Genomic DNA, 23209 nt, shown 5'->3' with positions numbered 1-23209 from the left:
CCTCCCTACAAATGCAGGATTGTTCCTAAGATTTTCAAGTGACTGGGGAAGTGTGTGTGTTAATAAGCTTTATTTTATGGTTCTCTTCCTATTTCTGTAAAATTGCCAATAGATACTGGCCTTGTTGAAACTAAATGGAATTGTGTAGCCATCTTATCTGGGGAAGTTACAGGCTAACGGAAAAAGAAAAAAGCAAACTAACTCACAGCAGGCAGAGAAAGGTGAAGGTAAGTGTCTGTGTACCAAGGCACAGAGAAAGATGTGTTCTTCCTCTACACTGATGCCACACAATGGCTGGGGAAGGCCATTGGGAGATCAGATCTACAGATATGAGGTCACTAATACAACAGGATTAATTATTATCTTTTTAAAGTACAACTTTTCACAATAAGAGAAAATCTGATGTTATGAAATTATATTAAATACATTCTTATAACAACTGAAACAAAAATATTTCTAAAAGATGGGCAAGTCTTTGACATAAGCTAGAAGTGATTTGCTTACCTGTTTAATTATGCTCTTTGCTGTAATAATCATTTCATCGCCATATATTTCAAAAAAATTTAGCTTTCTTTGTTTTAAAAGTCCAAATACTAGTGATACAAGTCTTTCCTATTAAAAACACCAAAGGGGCAGGGAGAAGAAAAAGATACTTAAAACATATAATAGTAAAAACGTATTCATGTATCAAAATGCAGTGTGTGTGGAATGGCCTGATGGCCTACTGCTAGTGCTCAAGTCCAAACATCCTATGTTTAGACCTCACCTTTCCACGCATGAGACTGAGTGGGATTACTTTTAGGCTATGTCTACACTTCAACCACTGCAGTTGTGCCACTGTAGCACTTCAGCGTAGACACGCACGACAGCAAGAGTTGTCTCCCATCCCTGTAGTTAATCCACCTCTCAGAGAGGCAGTAGCTAAATCAACTGAAGAATTCTTCTGTTGACCTAGCACTGTCTACACCTGGATTTGGGTCGGCTTAACTATGTCGCTCAAGGGTGTGGATTTTTCACATCTCTGAGCAACACTGCTGGGTCTCACAGACTCATAGACTTTAAAGTCAGAAGGTACCATCATGATCATCTAGTCTGACCTCCTGCACATTGCAGGTCACAGAACCTCACCCACCCACTCCTGTAACAGACCCTAACCTCTGGCTGAGTTACTGAATTCCTCCAATCTTGGTTTAAAGACTTCAAATTACAGAGAACCATCATTTACACTAGTCTAAACCTGCAAGTGACCCGTGACCCATGCTGCAAAGAACAGCAAAAAACAACAACAAAAAATCAGGGTCTCTGCTAATCTGACCCAGGGGAAAATTCCTTCCAACCTAACTTTTCAGTGAAGACCTGGCTGTCATCAGTTAACAGTGGCCAGAAGGATACTGATCATGATAGCTTAACCTCAAAGGTCTTAAAGTAAATTAAGAATACACAGCGCAAAAATATTTAACAGCTCTGTGGGACTAAACTTGCAGCAAGCAATATGCTTGGAACAATTATCCATATGCAAGATAAAATCATAAGGAAGATAGAATGAGAATAATATACATAATCATCTATCTATTTGCTTACTGTATTTTCACTAACTACAAGGTATGAGAACACATGCTTTTCTGTGCTATTTCAAGAGTTACACATTCAGTTGTATCATGGGTCAGAACTAATAACTGGCAACATTTTAAAAAAGATCAATACATTGATTTATTTTTAAAGAAAAAAAGTGATTGGAATAAAATTCTGTGGATTTAGGTACAAGAAACAGGAAAATGTTATTATTCAAAACAAAAAAAGGATAAGGAGAAATTTGAACGAAAAGAAAAATGGTATAAAATGATAATGTTACTATAGCAGCAATGAGAGGATGAATGTTAGTACTTATAAAGTACTCTGAGGATGAAAAATGTTATATTAGTCAGATGGCTTCTACTTTCTATAAGAAACGTACCTCTTCTAGAATCTGACAGTCCTCTTCAAATGGTCTATTTAAATCACTACGAGCATAAGTGGAAAACTCTGCAATCATCATTTTATCTATGAGTTTTTCTAACTCACAAAGCTGTGATCCAAGATGCCTGTTTAAGAAAACCAGTGATTGAGCTATAAGTTAAATAATCAGAAAAACCTGCAAATTAATTATTAGTTCAAGACCAAGGAAAACAGCCACACAGTGAATAATTTCTATGCAATCAATTCAGGCTTAATATGAGGTTCAACACTTTCATGTCTTAGACTAGCCGAAAGGGTGCATTTGAGTGCGTATTTTCTCCTTGAAGCAAAAATATAATGGAGGTTAAGAATTTGCATCAAAGTAGATAAGAGCCGCTTTTGGGCTTTATCCTAGGAAGTGCTGTCCACCTCAATCTCCCACTGAAACCAACAGAAGTTGAGGATACTTAGTACCGGTACTTAGTAGTATCAAGGTCTTGGTCTTTAAGGAAGAAAGATTGTTTCATTGTTATTCCAGTGCCTCAACCATTCAGTCTTGAAATGCATTAATTTCAAACATTTAAGTAGATCATACAAACATGGAAGAGTTAATTCGTACGAGTGAGCGATAGAAATAGCTTTCACAGACAGAGTGGCTTTCAGAGAGTACAAGGGTTTTCAAGCTGCCACCATTATAGTGCTTCTATAAACAGCGTCGAATTTAAGACCAGAAGGGACCACCAGATCATCTGACCTGACTTCCTGTATATCACAGGCCACCAACACCACCCAGCAGTTGCCCAACAACCAGAATTAGATCAGCCCTCAAGAGACTAAACTATTATGTGCCACAGGCAGAGGACAGGAGGGACCAAGGTGCACCAATGCCCAAGGCCCACACAATGGCAGGGAATTGATTATTTGAGGTATACCTAACTGATCCTGGCAAAGTGATCTGCACCTTGTGCTGCAAAGGCAGGCAAAACCATCACTGCCAATCTGAACTGGGAGGAAATTCCTTCCTGACCCCATATATAGCAATCAGTTAGACCAGGGGTGGGCAAACTATGGCCCACAGGCCGGATCCAGCCCATCAGGGCTTTGGATCTGGCCTGCGGGATTGCCACCCCTGTGGCCCCTACACAGCTCCCAGAAGTGGCTGGCACCACGTCCCTGCGACCCCTGTTGGGTGGGGGGGCAAAGGGCTCTGCACGCTGCCCTCGCCTGCAGGCACTGCTCCCCACAGCTCCCATTGGCCAGGAACGGGAAACCGCAGCCAATGGGAGCTTCAGGAAAGGTACCTGCAGACGAGGGCAGTGCGTGGAGCCCTCTGTCCCCGCCCCCAGGGACGCGGTGCCGGCCGCTTCCAGGAGCAGCACAGGGCCAGGAAGGCAGGGAGCCTGCCTGAGCCCCGCTGCGCACTGCTGCCACCCCAGAGCCGTTCAAGGTAAGCAGTGCTGGGCTGGAGCCTGCACCCCAAACCCCTCCTGCACCCCGCACCCCCAACCCCGTGCCCTGAGTCCTCCGCCGTATCTCGCACCCCTCTTCCGCCCCAACCCCTTGCCCTGAGCCCCTTCCTGCACACCGCACCCCTCCCATACCCCGATCCCCCACCCTAGCCCTATATTCATGGCCCTGCATGCAATTTCCCTACCCAGATGTGACCATTAGGCCAAAAAGTTTGCCCACCCCAAGTTAGACCCCAAGCACATGAGCAAGTACCAACCAGCCAAGCACCTGAGAGAGAATGCTCTGTTCCACCTAAGAGAACAGGCCCACCTCATCCAGTGTCCCATCTCCAGCTATGGCCAACTCTGATGTTTCATAAGAAGCAAACAACCCCTCCCTCCTGACCCCTGCAGGTGACCAGCTGAAGCCTTGAAGCACAAGATTTAAAATAATCAGATATGAACCAGAAGAGACCCCCAGGGCTCCAGAGCCCTGTGCCCCACCATCACAGGCAATCTCATCATACAATCCCACTCAAACTTGTCCACCTCTCTTAAAACTAATTGTTTGCCCTCTAATGGCTCCTAATGGGAGGGTGTTCCAAAAATCTCACCCCTCTGATGGGAGGAAACCTTCTTCTAATTTCCATCCTGAATTTGTTCATGGCCAATTTATAGCAATTTGTTCTTATGCCAACATGGTCCGTTAGTTTAAATAGCTCTTCACCCTCTTGGTGTTTATCCCCGATGTATTTAAAGAAAACAATTATAGCCCCTCTGAGCCTAGGTTTTGAGTGGCTAAACACACTAAGCTCTTTCAGTCTCCTCTCATGAGACAGACATTCCATTCCATTATTCATCCTAGTAGCTCCTCTCTGAACCTGCTCCAGTTTGAATTCATCTTTCTTGAACATGGGTGACCAGAACTGTAGGCAGTATTCCAAAGGAGGTCCCAGCAGTGCCTTGTAGAATGGCATTCATACTTCTCTATCTCTACTGGAAATGCCTCACCTGACATCCTAGAATCGATCACATTTGCCTTTTTTCATAGCCACATCACACTGATGGCTCATAGTCAGACACCAGCACATTCAGGTACCTCTTCTCCTCTGAGCCCCGTTTATAGCAGAAATGCTTATTATCAGACCCCAACTGCATGACCTTGCACTCTGTATTATTATACTTAATTCCACTTCTGTCAAGTCTTCAAGATCATGCAGTTCTTCCTGTATGATATTCAGATGCCTCCCAACTTTGCATCATCAGCAAATTTCATTAGTATATTCCTACTTTTTGTGCCAAGTTCATTAATCAGATGATTAAAAATATTGGTCCCAAGACTGACCCTTGAATAACTCCACTAGTAACCTCCATCCAGTCCGACAGTTCACCTTTCAGCACAAACGGCTGCCATCTCCCCTTTAGCCAGTTCCTTACCCACCTATGATGTTTTGGGGTTCACCCAGATCAGTAAGGATTTCTGTCACCACCTGCCCTGTAACATTGGGGGCCTTTGTGCTGTGCAGCTATGGTTCAGATCCCTGCAACCAGTAGCCAACCCACAAGAATAAGGTGTCACTCCAGCTCTCATAAGCCCAGTTACTCTCTAAAGCTTGACACCAACAGCCCTCAAGTCCGAAGTCTCCCCAAATATGTTTTGCCCAAGTTCTAAACTGCCAGACCCTCAGAATTTTCCCATATGTTTTGTCACCCCCTGAAGTCTTGAAACCAGCCCCCACAGATACCAGCACACTTTGACATATATATTCCACACGTTGCTCAAGGCGTGTGAATTATTCACACCCCTGAGTGACGTAAATTATTCTGAACTAATTTGTAGAATAGATATAGCCTCAGTCCATGGTGACTCATGGTTATTCAGAGCAGGGAAATTCCCTCTTGACTTAATGCTCGGGAACCAGGATGTTCTTTTCAATTTTGAGTCATTTCAATATCTTTTCATTAATTTTAATGGTCTACATTGTCCTTTCTTGGCCTGGCCAATGAATAGTTACTTGAAGTCGGTTTTGTGTAAACAATTGGCTTGAGAGGTGTCCTTCCCTGCCCGACTGCTCGCTGCCCTGTTCTGAGGTGGAGCTGACATTTATGAGCACAGTGTTTTATATATGCATGTGACAGGTGTCGGTCAGTCCTCCGAGCCCCTAGGGGCGAGGAGAGCAATGGTCTCCGTGGCAGGCCTCGGCCCCACCTCCCAGGCGTTGGGGAATTAGCGGGGAGGTGCGCCGGCCGGAGTCAGTAGCGCGCCCCTCAGGCAGGGGAGCACCAGCAAGAGTCGGCTCCCATCGGGCTTCGGTACGAGGACGACGGGGCTCCGCCACTCGCTCTGGGAAGGTTCAATAACACCCAGCTCCAACATCGCCTGGACTTCTTCCTCTACAGCCTCCCGCATTCGCCTCGGCAATGGCCGGGCTGCCTCTCGGACCACCATCCCGGGTTCCGTCTGGATCACATGGTAGGTGAGCGTAGTCCGCCCGGGTTTCGTGGTGAACGTCTTGGGGAACGCCCTCACTAAACAGAGTGCCTGTTCTCGCTGCTTGACGGTGAGGGTCTCTGCTAGCTGGGGTTCAGCCTCATCCGACTCTTCGGGTGGTTGGGGCCCCAGTTCCGGTTCGGGGGGATATGGGGCCGCCATGAGCCCTTCCCGGTCCTGCCAAGGTTTTAAGAGGTTCACATGATAAATCTGTTTTTCCTTACGGCGACCAGGTTGCCGAATCTCATAGGTTACCGGCCCTACCTGGCGGAGGACCTCATACGGACCCTGCCAACGGGCAAAAAGCTTTGATTCCTCCGAGGGGAGCAGGAGGAGTACTCGGTCCCCTGGCCCGAATGATCGAGCCTGGGCGCCCCGGTTGTAGTGTTGCTCCTGGGCTCTTTGGGCGGTGTTTAAGTTCTCCCTCGCGAGCTTGCCCGCCCGCGCCAGCCACCCCTGCAGTTGTAAGACATATTGCAAGAGACCCTGTGTTGCGGATGGGTTGTGTTCCCAAGTCTCCCTCAAGAGGTCCAACACCCCGCGGGGTCGCCGCCCATAGAGGAGCTCGAACGGGGAGAACTTCGTGGATGCCTGTGGGACTTCTCGAATCGCCAGCAGTAAAGGAGGGAGCAGCTGGTCCCACTGGCGGAGATCCTGGGTGGGGAAACGCCGCAACATCCACTTCAGGGTCCGGTTGAACCGCTCGACCAATCCGTCAGTCTGGGGATGGTAGACCGAAGTCTGCAATTTCTTAATCCCCAATAGGGCACATACCTGGCGGAACAGCTTAGATGTGAAGTTGGTCCCTTGATCAGTGAGGATCTCCCGTGGGAGGCCCACCCTTGCGAAGATCTTCACGAGCTCCGCAGCAATAGTGCGGGCGGTGATACTTCTTAAGGGGATGGCCTCCGGGAAGCGGGTGGCGTAGTCCATCAGGATGAGGACGTATTGATGGCCCGCCTTGCTTTTTGGGAAGGGCCCAACCAGGTCCATTGCTACCCGCTCAAATGGCACACCTACAACTGGTAACGGGACCAGAGGGGCCTTCCGTACCCCGGCCGGGGCTGCATGTTGGCAGTCCGGGCACGACGCACAATACTCCTTCACCTCCCGGTGGACGCCAGGCCAGAAGAACCTGGCCAGGACCCTGGCCACAGTTTTTTCCTGCCCTAAATGGCCGGCAGCCGGGATGTCATGTGCAAGCTTCAGGACAGCCCGACGATGGATGCGGGGGACCACGAGTTGGGTCCGGACCTCTTGGGTCTGGGGGTCTCGGTCAAGGCTGTAGAGCCGCTCGTGGTTGAGTTCAAACCTGGGCCACTGGGCGGTGCGCTGCGCCTCCACGACCTCACCATCCACCCGGGCCAACTGCTCGTAGGCAAACCGGAGCGTAGGATCCTCCCTTTGATCTCGGCTAAAGTCCACCAGGTCGGGAGGGGGACCTCCAATTTCCAGGCCCTCCTGCCCAGGGGTGGGGCCTGGTTCCGCTCCAGAGTCGGAGCTCGAGTCAGGTCCTGTCCTCTTCTCAGGCGGGGCTCCCTCGAACGCCTCTTTGGTGGGTAGGGATTGGAACACCTCGACGAAGTCTGGCCAGTCCCGGCCCAGGATCACTGGATAGGCGAGGGATGACGCCACCGCCACATTCATTAACTGCGTTACTCCATGCACCGTCATGGGGACCCGCACCGTGGGGTACGATATTACATCTCCGTGGATGCACTGAATCCGCACTTCCCCGACGGTCCGCTGGGGGTCCGAGAAGAGCGCCTGGCGGACAAAGGTCTGCCCACAGCCCGAATCGACTAGACCCACCACGGGGACCCGGCGACTTACATGGGAGCTGTCAGTTTGGCCACGGAGGGCAAACGGGCCCATCGCTCCCCGGCGCACACCAGGCCAAAGTTGCAGTCCATTGCAGGACAGCCCCGTTGCAGATGCCCATACTCGCCACATCGAAAACAAGGTCCTACCTCTGGGCGCACCGGCCGCATGGGGGCACCAGTGGGGCCGCAGAGAGGGCTGGGGCCTGGTGGTCGGGTTAAGCGTCCAGGGCCGGAGTGTGGTGCTGACTCGGGCCGTCAGGAAAACTCGGTCCTGCCGCCTTCTGGTCGTCGGGTACGGTGGGGTGTGTTGGTTTGGGAGGTGGGCCCCCCTCCGTTCAAGTTTCTGTGCATTGGTTTGAGGGGCGGGCGGCCGGTTCTATCGGGGCCTCAGCCTCGAGAAAGTCCTCCATAAGCGCGACGGCCGAGCTCAGGCTTTGGGGCCGGTGCCTTAACACCCAAGCCCTCCCCTGGGGTGGGAGGATGTGCACAAATTGCTCGAGGATGACCTATTCGGTCACCTCAGCTGCGGTTCGACGCTCGGGTTGGAGCCATCGGGTACCCGCGTCCTTCAGTTCCTGGGCCACCGCTCGGGGTCTCGCGCCCGGTGGGTAGACCTTTTCCCGAAACCGTCGCCGAAAGGTTTCCGGGGTAATGTCGAAGGCATCCAAGATAGCCGCTTTCACTCGAGCATAAATGCGGACCTCATCATCTGGGAGCCCACGATAAGCCTTCTGGGCTAGCCCCGTCAGATACGGGGCAAGGAGTGTTGCCCATTGGTCAGGCGCCCAACCAGCCACTGAGGCCACCCGCTCAAAAGTCACTAGGTAGGCTTCCGGGTCATCCTCAGGCCCCATCTTGGCCAGACGGATTGGTGGGGCGGGAGGGGTCGGGGTGGTTGCCCGCTCCGGTTGAGCGCCACCATGGCCCGACCACAGGGTTGCAAGCCACTGGAAGCACCGGGTTTTTCGTTCCTGGTGCTGAGCCCCCAGGGTTTGGAGCAACTGTTGCTGGTGGGCGCCCAGCTGTTGCACGAGTTGGTGCTGCTGCTGTTGCTGGCTCTCAGCCAGGAACTTGATAAGCCTTTCTATCTCCATCTTTCCAGTAGGTGTCGGTCGGTCCTCCGAGCCCCTAGGGGCGATGGAGAGCAATGGTCTCCGTGGCAGGCCTTGGCCCCACCTCCTGGGCATTGGGGAATTAGCGGGGAGGTGCGCCGGCCGGAGACGGTAGCGCGCCCCTCGGGCCGGGGAGCGCCGGCAAGAGTCGGTAGCGCGCCCCTCGGGCCGGGGAGCGCCGGCAAGAGTCGGTAGCGCGCCCCTCGGGCCGGGGAGCGCCGGCAAGAGTCGGTAGCGCGCCCCTCGGGCCGGGGAGCGCCGGCAAGAGTCGGTAGCGCGCCCCTCGGGCCGGGGAGCGCCGGCAAGAGTCGGTAGCGCGCCCCTCGGGCCGGGGAGCGCCGGGGTAGGGGAACGCAGGCCCACCCAACTCCACTGCGTTCCAGCCCAGGGCCCTGACAGTGGCGGGAGGCGAAGGTGCCGCCGCTGGGTCAGCGGGGCAATCCGCACCCGCTGACCAAACACACCCACCCCACGGTGTAGTTGGGCCCCTGGGCTACTTCCTACCCGGTCTCTCTCAGGCGGGTCGCTCCGGTTCCTCCATCGCCTCCGGGTATTCCGCTGCGGGCAGCTCCGGAACCTCCATCTCCTCCGGGTAATCCGCTGCGGGCAGCCCCGGTTCCTCCGGATAATCCGCTGCGGGCAGCCCCGGTTCCTCCGGGTACTCAGCGGCCGACAGCCCTGGTTGCCACAGGCCTTCCCCCCGGTAAGGCTCCTCCTTGCCCAGGGCTTCGGCTGGGTCAGCAGCAGGATCGCGAGGGAGCAGCCAGCCGCCTGTGTCTTTCTCCCTCCCTGGTGCTCTCCTCACTGGGCAGAGGGCCCCGCCCTTTGTACTTCCTGCCCCACCCTTCCCCTTCCAGGGATTGGCGGAAGCTTGGCCTGGCCCCGCCCACTCAGGCCCAGAGGGTGGCTCTTTACCCTCTGGTTTGGAGGGGAGCCACCTTGGCTCCCTACAATGCACAATTACATAAAATCATAACCATAATCTGTACACATATCTCTAATGACCATCTAATTCAGAACACTGCAAGCTTTCATAATGGTCTTCATCTGATATGTTTTTAAGTACAATAACACACTATGCAATCAATTGGCTTAACTGCTTATTTGTGGGGTTAAACCTTCTGTTCTCACCTTGGGATGCCTGGACCCTGATTGTCCTTCCATCCTACAATTCTTGTGCTACACCCCATCTTCTCTAATATAACTAAAATTTCCATGTGGTACCATGTCAAATGCTTTACTGAAATTCAGATATATCAGATCTATTGTATTTCCCTTATCTAAAAAAAAACAAAACTAGGGCTGTCAAGTGATTAAAAAAAATTAATCGCGATTAATTGCACTGTTAAACAATAAAAGAATACCATTTATTTAAATAGTTTTGGATATTTTTGACATTTTCAAATACATTGATTTCGATTACAACACAGAATACAAAGTGTACAGTGCTCACTTTATATTTATTTTATTAGAAATATACAGGGCAGGGGGTGGGACTGGGGATACTGCTCCTTTCCCCACAGAACGCTGGCAGCTCCTCCGGCAGCCCCGCCCCCTGAGCTGCTGGAGGACAGGGCTGGGGGGGCGGGGGGGCCTGGAGGCAGTACAGCTGAACTGCAGGGCTCTTGCAGGAGCCGCAGCGGGGAAAGGAGCAGAACATGGGCCCACCAAGCGGCCCCACGCTGGCAGCTCCACCGACGGGGCTGCTGTACAGATGGAGGAGACCCTGCATGGAAGGACTGGGGTGGTAGAACTGCACCAGGGGAGCTGCGGGCGTGGTGCCGCCCGGTGACCCCATGTTCTGCTCCTTTCACCTCTGCCGTTCCGAAATCTCTGGTGCAGCTGGAGGAGGACAGAGACCACACCTCCCCAGGTAAGGGGGGTGGATCATGAGGAGGGGACGGAGAGAGCGTGGGGACCCCAGGCTGGGGAGGAGTCACATGGAGGATCACGTGCCCCCCCCCACACCCTGTACTGGTAAGAAATGGATTCCAGTTGCACACCTGGGCATAACCAACCCACGTACCCCAGTAACAGAAATGCCAGGTAAAGGGAAAGTTTCCAGCATTTTTAGCCACTTGCACATCACCTTCACTGCTATTTCTGACACACTCTGGACCTTAACAGTGAAATCACTTCCATCTTCAACAGACATTCAAGAATAATAAAAAAACCCTGAACTATGACCTCACCAATATTAAGGGAGAACTACATCACATGTGGACTGTGTAACCATTAGACATTGAAATTACAACTATTCTAAATCTAGATGTCTTTTTCCAGACATTTCTAAGTACTCTCTGTATAAATAGCAAATTATTTATACACATGTAGAGAAACTTAGTAAAGAGGAGTAAAGACAAAATACTATCTAAAATTCCCCTCCCCCAAAAAACAAAGACAGTGGTAAGGCTCAGAGTACATATCAGTAATTTTGGGTAAAAAGAAACACTACATTACAAAAGCAAGCTTTATAAACCCAGGAAATTCAGAGTTAAGGTTACACTTAAAAGTCATTCAAACTTTTCAAAGTATGGGAATGCATATTTAAGGCATCCACACAAATTCAATTTTGCCCTATTGTAATGTCATACAATAACCATACAACTATGATTACACATATAAATGCTCATGGTCCCAAATTAGATTAAACTAGTTTTTCAACACATCACATTATATGCTTGTGGCGTCCCTTTCCTGCCGCTCTTCTAACATGGCAGAGTTAAGGAGCTTTTATTTTGTGTTATAACCAGAAGCCAGTTTACATGACTGAGGTCTGGATGTCACATTATAAAAGCAGAGTCATTTTGTTATGTATGTTTGCTTTGGGTACTGTTAATTGTTTTACAACAAATTATTCTGCAATGATGCTAAACTTAAATTGATGCTCTCCAATACAAGAGGCAAACTCCATGAGCTGTAAGCGACAATATACCTGAGTATGCACAAGTTTATTTTAAACCACTACTGTCTGCTTACAAGTTAGCCTTCGTTTAAACTCAGAGGTAAACCTGCTTTGCTGATTTTGTTTCACTTGACTGTTGCAGCTTATTACTGAAGACAAAACTGGAACATCCATTCAATATTTCTGTGAATAAGCTGAAGTCTTTGTGTGATGAGGGGATTTTTAAAATTAGCTTCTATCACAGTTTTCTTGAAGATTCTGGTCTTTTGGCAACATGTTTTTCCTTAGTACACAGTGAAATGTTTGCATGCCAATCAGAGATTATGCATAAGATTATGTGCTGTGCCTCTAAGAGGTACAGCACAGAACTCACAACTGAGGTGTATATGTGAGGGGGAGGGCGGCTATTGTGGCTTTAAAAGCCACCTTTGAACCTTCCTGATCTTAGGCTGCTCTGGGGGTTAGAGAGATCGCCAGTGTAGCTTAGACAGCACCAGGGATCAAATTATGGTAGCCTCCCCAGGCTACCCTATGGGCCACAGTCAGTGCCTAATTTCTGCTAGGGCTTGCCAGGGCTGAGCCCTGGCACCTGTAGGCTTGGCACATCAGTTATGAAAGTAAAAAAATTGCTTGAGCCCCGGCACTTAATTGCTTGAGCCCCAGCACCTCTTTCATTCCAAATTAAGCGCTGGCTGCAGCACTATCTCCTACTTCCAGCACTTCCCCTACATCAGGCCTTCCGAGGAGGTCCTCGGAAGGAAGCCTTATAGCTAGAGCCCTGCACGGATACAAAATTTATATCAGCAGATATCCGTGGCTATTAAGTGGATATCCGCAGAGTTGCAGGGCTCTACCAGGAATCACAGCAGCAAAAGCAGCAGTATGTCATGCCACCGCGCGCAGGAGACAGTGCCCAGCCCGGGCAGCTCCTCCGGAATGGCTGTGCCACCCCCAGCCCTGCCAGCGGTGTGGGGGAATTCAACTAACACATTTAAAAAAAACACTTTCCCTTCTAGTAGTTTGACAGCCCTACTCTCTTTAATTTTTTCACATTCTTCTCTTCTATGTAAATTTTATGAGTTTTTCTGCATCAGTTGGAAGGGAATTATGGAGCTAGCCATTTTTGTTGCTAGTAAAAAATCTTAAAAATTCTGAGTAGAGGAGCAAATCAGAGCTGAGGGATTACAGTAGCCAGAGTAGAGAGTTTTGCATATTCAGAGTACAGTTACTGAGTAATAACTATGGTTACACTATTTAGTCACCGGTATTTTTAGTAAAAGTCAAGGGCAATAACCAAAAAGTTATGGTCAGTGACCTGTCAGTGACTTTTACTAAAAATCCCCTAACTAAATCTTAGGTGCTGAGGCAGGGGAGGTGCTCCGGTGGTCGCTGCTGCTCCTGGGCATGGGGGGGCAGCCCAAGGCCTCACTGCTGCTCCTCTGAGCAGGGAGCGGCCCAGGGTCCCACCGCCGCTCCTCCTGGTCAGGGGGCGGCCCATGGCCCCGCCGCCACTGCTGCTCCTCTAGGCGGGGGCGGCCCGGGACCCCGCCGCTGCTGCTCCTGGCCTACTGCTCTGGGGCAGCGCCTGGGACCAGTTGCCTGGGGCCGCCAGAGCAGCGGCCAGTGCGGCTGGCCCCAGGGCTGCCCCAGCTGCTCAGGCGGCCTTGGGGTCAGCCACACCAGCTGTGGAAGTCCCGGAGGTCCCAGAAAATCATGGAATCCGTGACTTCCATGGAAGACTTTCAGCCTTAGTAATAACATACAGTTACTATGCAAATCAGACATCCACAAACCCCAAAATACAGGAACTGCATAACTATGAAAAACTATAAAAGTACGCATCGCAATATATAGACTCCCAGCACTCTGGCTGACCCTATTCAATTTCAGTAGAAATTTAGTGTAGATTATTTCTGGTTATAGTCCACCAAAATTGTAACTTTGTACATTATACAGCTTTATTAGATGAACTAATTTATCATATATATCATAGGAAATATTCTTTAGCGGCATGTCATATTCTGAAAGGCATCCTGTTATATTGACATTTCTTATGCAGGTCAGGATAGAGATTATGTCTCTGCATGTCATACAGCACCTCGTATAATGCAGCTTCTGTTCTGATTGGTGCCCCTATATGTAATAAAAAGCATATAGATCTTCAAGTACCTTAAAAAAATCCTTCTCCCCAATACACACTCACCTATCATTTATGGACTCCACTGATCGGTTACACTACAGAGGAATTATATAGTATTTTTCTAAATGGTGTTTCCCAAGAAGGAACAGGAATAAGAGCAGATTCAGTTTGAGCATGTAAAATTTAGTCCCAGGCAGACTGCAAAGAGCTACAAAAGAATCTCTCAAAACTGGGTGACAGGGCAACAAAATGGCAGATGAAATTCAATGTTGATAAATGCAAAGTAATGCACATTGGAAAACATAATTCCAACTATACATATAAAATGATGGGGTCTAAATTAGCTGTTACCACCCAAGAAAAGATCTTGGAGTCAGGAGGGCCAAATCGCACCTGGAGCTGCAGCTAGCAAGAGATGTTAAGAGTAACAAGAAGGGTTTCTTCAGGTATGTTGGCAACAAGAAGAAAGCCAAGGAAAGTGTGGGCCCCTTACTGAATGAGGGAGGCAACCTAGTGACAGAGGATGTGGAAAAAGCTAATGTACTCAATGCTTTTTTTGCCTCTGTCTTCACGAACAAGGTCAGCTCCCAGACTGCTGCGCTGGGCATCACAGCATGGGGAGTAGGTGGCCAGCCCTCTGTGGAGAAAGAGGTGGTTAGGGACTATTTAGAAAAGCTGGACGTGCACAAGTCCATGGGGCCGGACGCGAACAAGTCCATGGGGCCGGACGCGTTGCATCCGAGAGTGCTAAAGAAATTGGCGGCTGTGATTGCAGAGCCATTGGCCATTATCTTTGAAAACTCGTGGCGAACGGGGGAAGTCCCGGATTGACTGGAAAAAGGCTAATGTAGTGTCCATCTTTAAAAAAGGGAAGAAGGAGGATCCTGGGAACTACAGGCCAGTCAGCCTCACCTCAGTCCCCGGAAAAATCATGGAGCAGGTCCTCAAGGAATCAATCCTGAAGCACTTACACGAGAGGAAAGTGATCAGGAACAGTCAGCATGGATTCACCAAGGGAAGGTCATGCCTGACTAATCTAATCGCCTTCTATGATGAGATTACTGGTTCTGTGGATGAAGGAAAAGCAGTGGATGTATTGTTTCTTGACTTTAGCAAAGCTTTTGACACGGTCTCCCACAGTATTCTTGTCAGCAAGTTAAAGAAGTATGGGCTAGATGAATGCACTATAAGGTGGGTAGAAAGTTGGCTAGATTGTCGGGCTCAACGGGTAGTGATCAATGGCTCCATGTCTAGTTGGCAGCCGGTATCAAGTGGAGTGCCCCAAGGGTCGGTCCTGGGGCCGGTTTTGTTCAATATCTTCATTAATGATCTGGAGGATGGTGTGGATTGCACTCTCAGCAAATTTGCGGATTATACTAAACTAGGAGAAGTGGTAGATACGCTGGAGGGCAGGGATAGGATACAGAGGGACCTAGACAAATTGGAGGATTGGGCCAAAAGAAATCTGATGAGGTTCAACAAGGATAAGTGCAGGGTCCTGCACTTAGGACGGAAGAACCCAATGCACCGCTACAGACTAGGGACCGAATGGCTAGGCAGCAGTTCTGCGGAAAAGGACCTAGGGGTGACAGTGGACGAGAAGCTGGATATGAGTCAACAGTGTGCCCTTGTTGCCAAGAAGGCCAATGGCATTTTGGGATGTATAAGTAGGGGCATAGCCAGCAGATCGAGGGACGTGATCGTTCCCCTCTATTCAACACTGGTGAGGCCTCATCTGGAGTACTGTGTCCAGTTTTGGGCCCCGCACCACAAGAAGGATGTGGATAAATTGGAGAGAGTCCAGCGAAGGGCAACAAAAATTATTAGGGGTCTGGAACACATGACTTATGAGGAGAGGCTGAGGGAACTGGGATTGTTTAGCGTGCAGAAGAGAAGAATGAGGGGGGATTTGATAGCTGCTTTCAACTACCTGAGAGGTGGTTCTAAAGAGGATGGTTCTAGACTATTCTCAGTGGTAGAAGAGGACAGGACAAGGAGTAATGGTCTCAAGTTGCAGTGGGGGAGGTTTAGGTTGGATATTAGGAAAAACTTTTTCACTAGGAGGGTGGTGAAACACTGGAATGCGTTACCTAGGGAGGTGGTAGAATCTCCTTCCTTGGAAGTTTTTAAGGTCAGGCTTGACAAAGCCCTGGCTGGGATGATTTAATTTGGGATTGGTCCTGCTTTGAGCAGGGGGTTGGATTAGATGACCTCCTGAGGTCCCTTCCAACCCTGATATTCTATGAGTCACTGTGGATAGTTCTCTGAAAACATCCACTCCATGTGCAGCGGCAGTCAAAAAAGCAAACAGAATGTTGGGAATCATTAAGAAAGGGATAGATAATAAGGCATAAAATATCATATTGTCTCTATATAAATCCATGGTACGCCCACATCTGGAATACTGCATGCAGATGTAGTTGCCACATCTCAAAAAAGATATATTGGAATTGGAAAAGGTTCAGAAAAGGGCAACAAAAATGATTAGGGGTATGGAATGGCTTCCGGATGAGGAGAGATTAATAGAACTGGGACTTTTCAGCCTGGAAAAGAGACAGCTAAGGGGAGATATGATTAAGGTCTATAAAATCATGACTGGTGTGGAGAAAGTGAATAAGGAAGTGTTATCTACTCCTTCTCATAGCACAAGAACTAGGGGTCACCAAATGAAGTTAATAGGCAGCAGGTTTAAAACAAACAAAAGGAAGTATTTTTTCACACAATGCAGTCAGTCAGTCTGTGGAACTCTTTGCCAGAGGATGTTGTGAAGGCCAAGACTATAACAGGTTTCAAAAAAGAACTAGATAAATTCATGGAGGATAGGTCCATCAATGGCTATTAGCCAGGATGGGCAGGGATGGTGTCCCTAGCCTCTGGTTGCCAGAAGCTGGGAATGAGAGACAGGGGATGGATCACTTGATGATTATTTGTTCTGTTCATTCCCTCTGGGGCATCTGGCATTGGCCACTGTCGGAAGACAGGATACTGAGCTAGATGGACCTTTGGCCTGACTCAGTATGGTCTTATGTTCTTAGGATAATATAACAACATGATTTATACTTCATTTTATTACTTCCAATGGTTTTGTGAATGTTACCTACCGGAAACTGTGAATGCCCTGGAGTTCCTGCTGCAGTACCTCCTGCGTTGTTGCTATTAAGTCCAATGCGCCAACAAATTCAGAAGTGGACAACAACAGCTGTACTGTAGGCTGCGTTTGGTGTACAGTAGCCATTAACTTCAGTTTATTGTATGCTTTCACACAGTTATTTCTGGTGAGTGATAGTCTTAAAACTTGAAGCGATCCTTCACACATTACTTTATCAATTTGGGCGATTTTATCTCGAAGTATTTTTACAGCCTGGGAGGTTTTCCTGAGGTAGTCCTGCAATTCATGCTGAGAAGTCATTGCATGAAAAAATGCTTCTGAGCGTAGAGAAATTTGATGAGCAATATTTACTTCCACAATATCCAAATAATGGCTCAGCTTGAAAGAGAGAGAGAGAAAAAACAACAACCGTATGTTGTAACACCTGGCAAATATATCACACTACAAAAGCACTAAAATGCATTTTGTGGGTATAATTTACATTATTTCTACGAGTACATTTCTTTGTGCTATAATGATCACCTGACCGTGGCCAATATAACACTGGATTAAAAGCTGTTGTCATGGTGGCAAATGAATAACTACCCAGTTTTGTTAGTGAGTTCAGAAAGCATTGGGAAGGTTGAGCGAGTTTACCTCCCTGGTAAAAGCATGCTTGCAAAGTACTGCTTGCAGAAAAGCAAGCAATTAAACAAGCCTGCCCAAGGCTTTATATCTCAGAGGTCAGACATTAACACCCCTACATACAGCCACTAGCTGAGAGGGTGTGCTGGGTATTGGCCTGCAAATGAGAATAGCACATGAACTTAACTCTATCATGCACTAAGGCTGCTACACCCATGGTGGGGACCTCCAACAACAGAGGCGCTGACTCCGTGGCTGCTCGGATGCTGGAGCACCCATGGTAAAAAAAAATAGTGGGTGCTCAGCACTCATCAGCCACCGCTGTTTGGCCACACTGCCAAAAGGCTGATCGGCGGCTAGGGCTTGGGAGAGGACAGAGAGCAGCGAGCAGATGAGGGTCTCAGGGAGGGGGTGGAGCGGGGTGGGAAGAGGCGGGACAAAGCTGGGGCCGAAGGGGAAGGGGCGGAGCAGGGGCGGGGCTGGAGTACCCCCAGGGAAAACTAGAAGTCAGTGCCTGTGTACAACAGGATGAAACTTGACTGTGATTGATGGTCTGACCTAGGTAGCTCCTGCTTCTTGGGGAGGAAGGGGAGTGTAGGGAGATGGAGATTTCAAAAGAGGGCAGAGTTCTCTAGGATATCCACTTTAACTCACTCTTTTGTAGAGAAGTTCCCTCTGAAGGGGGGCTTGGACACAGTTTGCCCTCAGCCAGCCATGGAAGTCACTCTCTAGTGAAGCAAAGCCCTTTCTCGTCAATCAAGACCTGGTGCCAGGGTTCACGTTTGGAACCTGAACTCCTAATTTCCTTTGCTGCACTGTTACCAGACTGCTGGTCTGGCCCTACTTTACTCAAATTGAAACAACTCGGTGTTCTGAATAGTCAACTCTAAGTGGGACATTAAAATAGTCATCTGAATGCTAATACCCAAATGGCCTCATTTTTAGAGGTGCTGAACACCTGAAGATCATGACTTCAACAGGAGCTATGGCTGCTAAACACTTCTGAAAAATCAGCCCCAAAATGCTGTTCCTTCTCACAACTATTTCATTTAGGAGTTACAGTCTCAACGGACTATACAAATCTTGGTCTAAATACAACAGGCTTATTTACAAATTCCTTCCAGCCAGCAGCCGTAACGCAGTATGCCCATAGGAAAGGCCCACTGACCTAGACAGTGCCATGGGGATTTGGGGGGTTTAAATTCCAAGCAATGGGTCCAGACTGCGTTTTCTGAGTCCCACCTGGGAACAGCTCCCTGAGCTGAGGGTGACTACAGAGAGGGCACTAGGCATCTTACCTGCACCAGATATAATTAGGTGGAGCTGAGCCTAGGTAGGCTCAGAGCCTTAAAAAGATTTGGGGCTCATGTAATGAACAGAGCAGCGTAATTATTAGAAAGCCAGGAATGCGGCTCTGAAGGCATCAGAGCTGCCCCATTAATATTCTATTGCCTGTTTCAGTGTTTCGAGTCTGCTAAGCTGCAGGAAGGAAACGTGGACAGAGACTGTGCTTGTCCTTATTTTAGTTGCACTAGGGAGAAAAAAACCCTGAAGCACCAGAGAGGCTTCTCTCTTCTTAACTCAGAACTCCTGCTTCATTTCTGTCCAACTGCCTAAGATCCTGGCCCAGTCACTTTCTGCAAGTTACATGCATTCTTAAAACTGGGGTTTAGTTGTCAGACAGGAATCACTTCAATGGCATCTTACACAGTTTGTTGCAATCTCATGTCCACTGCCATGGGTAAGGAAAGGCAGAGTTGCAAGAACTTTTTAACAGGTTTCAGAGTAGCAGCCGTGTTAGTCTGTATTCGCAAAGAGAAAAGGAATACTAGTGGCACCTTAGAGACTAACAAATTTATTTGAGCATAAGGTTTCGTGAGCTACAGCTCTCTTCATCGGATGCATTCAGTGGAAAATACACTGGGGAGATTTATATACACAGAGAACATGAAACAATGGGTGTTACCATACACACTGTAACGAGAGTGATCACGTAAGGTGAGCTATTACCAGCAGGAGAGCGGGGGTGGGGGGGACCTTTTGTAGTGATAATCAAGGTGGGCCATTTCCAGCAGTTGACAAGAACTTTTTAGTGACAGAGAGGCTAATGCTGTTTTATCCGATGATCACCTACAGACTTACGGGTATGCGCCTAAAAGCTGTTGCACTTAAGAGGGAAAATGTTTAAAACAAAACACATCACAATGATGTAAACTTTTGGAAGGATCTGAAGAGTATCTATAACAACAAAACAGGTGTCTGCTTTTTTTCTTTTTCCATTGAAAATATATAATTTTTAAAATAATAACAACTCTGAGTGTGATTAGCCCAAAGACCCATATTTTTCATGTAGATGAAAATACTCTGCCATCAAGCTCTACAGTGCTCCCAAGGCATGTGTGATTCAGCTACAATAGAAACTGTAAAAAAGGGAGCAGTACCTATGGTATGATGCCTGAAAGATAACAGGAAGCTACCAGGAAGGTTTAATATTTCCTTGCAGTGCACAGCACACCCTGCCTTAAATCTGGGGTTTTCCTGAAAGTTTTGAGAAAGTTGTACCATTACTGGATTGTCAACATACAAACCATGCACTCATTCCTCCTGCAGTCACTATTCATATTCAAAACAGCCACAAAAGAAGTTCTTAATGAGCATTGTAGTCTTTGATTGTTTTAGCAGTTCCTACTAGAATATCTTTATATTGCATATAACAATGGTCACTTGTTGGCCCTACCCTTCTTTATTTAAAAAAAATTCTCTTCTCAGAAAGGTGGCCCCCACTGGCATTTACTAAAAATACTTAGGCTGACTGAAGTAATATCTGGGCTGTAAAATTAATGTGTCATGTAACTTGCAGAAACAGCGGCAGTGGACTTGTCTAGAACAGTTTTTTTTGGAATCAGTGGACAGCTGCACTGAATAACAGCATCCTTTATTGAGATTTACCTTTTCTTGCAGCAACTTTGAGGAAGCTGCATCACGATTTCCTTTTCCTCCAGAAGTATTAAAGTGAGACCATGGTAAAACGGCATTAAACGTTAAGGAATCTTCCAAGGCAAAATCTGGTTTCATAAAAATCTGAAACAAAAAGAAATAAATGCATTTTTGTCTCGCCTCTGCTCTTCTTTCCTTGTCACTATTCCCCACCCTTCTAAAACAAAGAGCACACAAACAAACCCACGCTTGACATATCCTCTGGGGGCTCTACTCATCAGTTTCTCTAAAAGCTACATTTTCATTTACAAAAATAAATAAATAATCAATCTAGCCCTTATGATTGTGACCAACTTTCCAGCTGTGAAGTGAATGTGACCCAATGCAGGATTGTCTTCCTGAATCTGCAGGTAAACAGCCTGATGGTACAGAAGTACAAACTGCCCAAGCCCCAAATCCTGAGCTGTACTCAGGGGAGGTCCTCCATGGGACAGGAATGAATCCTTCTTTGGGACATTTTTCAGCAGTGGAAATGCTCCATTGCTGGTACTCCATCCTTAAAGTTGGAGTAGGCCCCACATCCTTCATGCTTCCTCCAGGCGGTGGATCCGTCTTGCAATTAATTCACTGAATCCGGCTCTTAGATTCCCACTGTGGAACAGCACACCTGAAGTCCCTGCAGAACTGGACTCCACAGAATACAGGATGTGGGTGCACAACCCCTGCACAGCTCCAACGCCTTCCTCCCCAGGTACAGTACAGCACTTCATAGGCAGGAGTTGTAGTCCAAGCTGGATGAGCAAGCATCTCAGAGAGGTGATTAAGAAAAAGCAGAAAGCATACAGGGAGTGGAAGATGGGAGAGATCAGCAAGGAAAGCAACCTTATTGAGGTCAAAACTTGTAGGGATAAAGCGAGAAAGGCTAAAACTCAAGTAGAGTTGGACCTTGCAAAGGGAATTAAAACCAATAGTAAAAGGTTCTACAGCCATATAAATAAGAAGAAAACAAAGAAAGAAGAAGTGGGACCGCTAAACACTGAGGATGGAGTGGAGGTTAAGGATAATCTAGGCATGGCCCAATATCTAAACAAATACTTTGCCTCAGTCTTTAATAAGGCTAATGAGGATCTTAGGGATAATGGTAGCATGACAAATGGGAATGAGGATATGGAGGTAGATATTACCATATCTGAGGTAGAAGCGAAACTCGAACAGCTTAATGGGACTAAATCGGGGGGGCCCAGATAATCTTCATCCAAGAATATTAAAGGAATTGGCACATGAAATTGCAAGCCCATTAGCAAGAATTTTTAATGAATTTGTAAACTCAGGGGTTGTACCGTACGACTGGAGAATTGCTAACACAGTTCCTATTTTTAAGAAAGGGAAAAAAAGTGATCCGGGTAACTACAGGCCTGTTAGTTTGACATCTGTAGTATGCAAGGTCTTGGAAAAAATTTTGAAGGAGAAAGTAGTTAAGGACATTGAGGTCAATGGTAAATGAGACAAAATACAACATGGTTTTGCAAAAGGTAGATCGTGCCAAACCAACCTGATCTCCTTCTTTGAGAAAGTAACAGATATTTTAGACAAAGGAAACGCAGTGGATCTAATTTATCTAGATTTCAGTAAGGCGTTCGATACTGTGCCACATGGGGAATTATTAGTTAAATTGGAAAAGATGGGGATCAATATGAAAATTGAAAGGTGGATAAGGAATTGGTTAAAAGGGAGACTGTAGCGGGTCATACTGAAAGGTGAACTGTCAGGCTGGAGGGAGGTTACCAATGGAGTTCCTCAGGGATCGGTTTGGGGACCAATCTTATTTAATCTTTTTATTACTGACCTCGGCACAAAAAGCGGGAGTGTGCTAATAAAGTTTGCGGATGATACAAAGCTGGGAGGTATTGCCAATTTAGAGAAGGACCGGGATATCATACAGGAGGATCTGGATGACCTTGTAAACTAGAGTAATAGTAATAGGATGAAATTTAATAGTGAGAAGTGTAAGGTCATGCATTTAGGGATTAATAACAAGAATTTTAGTTATAAGCTGGGGACGCATCAGTTAGAAGTAACGGAGGAGGAGAAGAACCTTGGAGTACTGGTTGATCACAGGATGACTATGCGCCGCCAATGTGATATGGCCATGAAAAAACTAATGCGGTCTTAGGATGTATCAGGTGAAGTATCCAGTAGAGATATGGAGGTGTTAGTACCGGTTATACAAGGCACTGGTGAGACCTCACCTGGAATACTGTGTGCAGTTCTGGTCCCCCATGTTTAAGAAGGATGAATTCAAACTGAAACAGGTACAGAGAAGGGCTACTAGGATGATCCGAGGAATGGAAAACCTGTCTTATGAAAGCAGACTCAAGGAGCTTGGCTTGTTTAGCCTAACCAAAAGAAGGTTGAGGGGAGATATGATTGCTCTCTATAAATATATCAGAGGGATAAATACCAGAGAGGGAGAGGAATTATTTAAGCTCAGTACCAATGTGGACACAAGAACAAATGGATATAAACTGGCCATCAGGAAGTTTAGACTTGAAATCAGACTAAGGTTTCTAATGATCAGAGGAGTAAAGTTCTGGAATAGCCTTCCAAGGGAAGCAGTGGGGGCAAAAGACCTATCTGGCTTCAAGATTAAACTTGATAAGTTTATGGAAGAGATGGTATGATGGG

At 47.6% G+C, this 23209-nt stretch overlaps 1 protein-coding gene across 1 annotated transcript in view; it reads right to left on the bottom strand.

Moving 5' to 3' along the window:
- The window catches only part of VPS54 (VPS54 subunit of GARP complex), an 81460-nt gene that overhangs the window by 29731 nt on the left and 28520 nt on the right, over positions 1–23209 (bottom strand). The window contains exons 8-11 of the mRNA XM_074949579.1: positions 20537–20668; positions 16956–17341; positions 1955–2081; positions 505–612 (exon numbers count right to left, since the gene is read on the bottom strand). Of these exons, the coding sequence (XP_074805680.1) occupies positions 505–612; positions 1955–2081; positions 16956–17341; positions 20537–20668 (753 nt within the window). The remainder of the gene's footprint in view (positions 1–504; positions 613–1954; positions 2082–16955; positions 17342–20536; positions 20669–23209) is intronic.

This window comes from Natator depressus, chromosome 3, assembly GCF_965152275.1.
Source record: "Natator depressus isolate rNatDep1 chromosome 3, rNatDep2.hap1, whole genome shotgun sequence".
In the NCBI taxonomy this organism is placed as follows: domain Eukaryota; kingdom Metazoa; phylum Chordata; order Testudines; family Cheloniidae; genus Natator; species Natator depressus.
Note: the sequence above shows the minus strand (reverse complement) of the source record. Positions and strands in the feature narration are given on the sequence as shown.